General features: G+C 59.4%; 1 protein-coding gene across 1 annotated transcript in view; it reads right to left on the reverse strand.

Annotated features, from left to right (window-relative positions):
* Positions 1-451, reverse strand: part of LOC125488182 (putative RNA-binding protein Luc7-like 1) — a 3,058-nt gene extending 2,607 nt beyond the window's left edge. The window contains exon 1 of the mRNA XM_048621111.1: positions 64-451. Within this exon, the coding sequence (XP_048477068.1) occupies positions 64-369 (306 nt within the window). The 5' untranslated portion in view covers positions 370-451. The remainder of the gene's footprint in view (positions 1-63) is intronic.
* Positions 452-463: the final 12 nt, after the last annotated feature.

Genomic DNA, 463 nt, shown 5'->3' on the forward strand with positions numbered 1-463 from the left:
GGGGAGAGAGCGGGGGGCAGTGGGATGAGTTTGGGGATCGAACCCTGGCCTGGCAGAGCACACCTCGGATTCCTTTTTCAGCTGCGTTAATCTGTCAACCTCCTCGAGGACTCGCTGTGACTGGTCTGCGATCCCATTCGATCCCAGCAGCTCAGCCTGGGCCAGTAACTTCCCAATGTCTTCGTTCAACATCTGTACCTTCTCCACCTGTGTCACAGCCGCCACCCCGCCTCCCCCGGGTGGAGGGAAGGAGCAGGATGGGGAGACAAAGAGAGAGGGGGAGACAGAGAGAGACAGAGAGGGAGAGAGGGGTAAGAGAGAGACGCTTAAATTATTTCCATTACACCCGAAAACGTGCTCTCCCTTCATGGGGTCGGGGGGGAGACAGCTCTCCCCCTGAGGACTGACCCCTCACTCGGGGGGAGAGAGAGAGAGGGGACAGCTCTCCCTGTGGGGACTGACC

The sequence above is a fragment of the Rhincodon typus genome, unplaced genomic scaffold, assembly GCF_021869965.1.
Source record: "Rhincodon typus isolate 14 unplaced genomic scaffold, sRhiTyp1.1 hic_rhity00000054, whole genome shotgun sequence".
Taxonomy (NCBI): Eukaryota; Metazoa; Chordata; class Chondrichthyes; order Orectolobiformes; family Rhincodontidae; genus Rhincodon; species Rhincodon typus.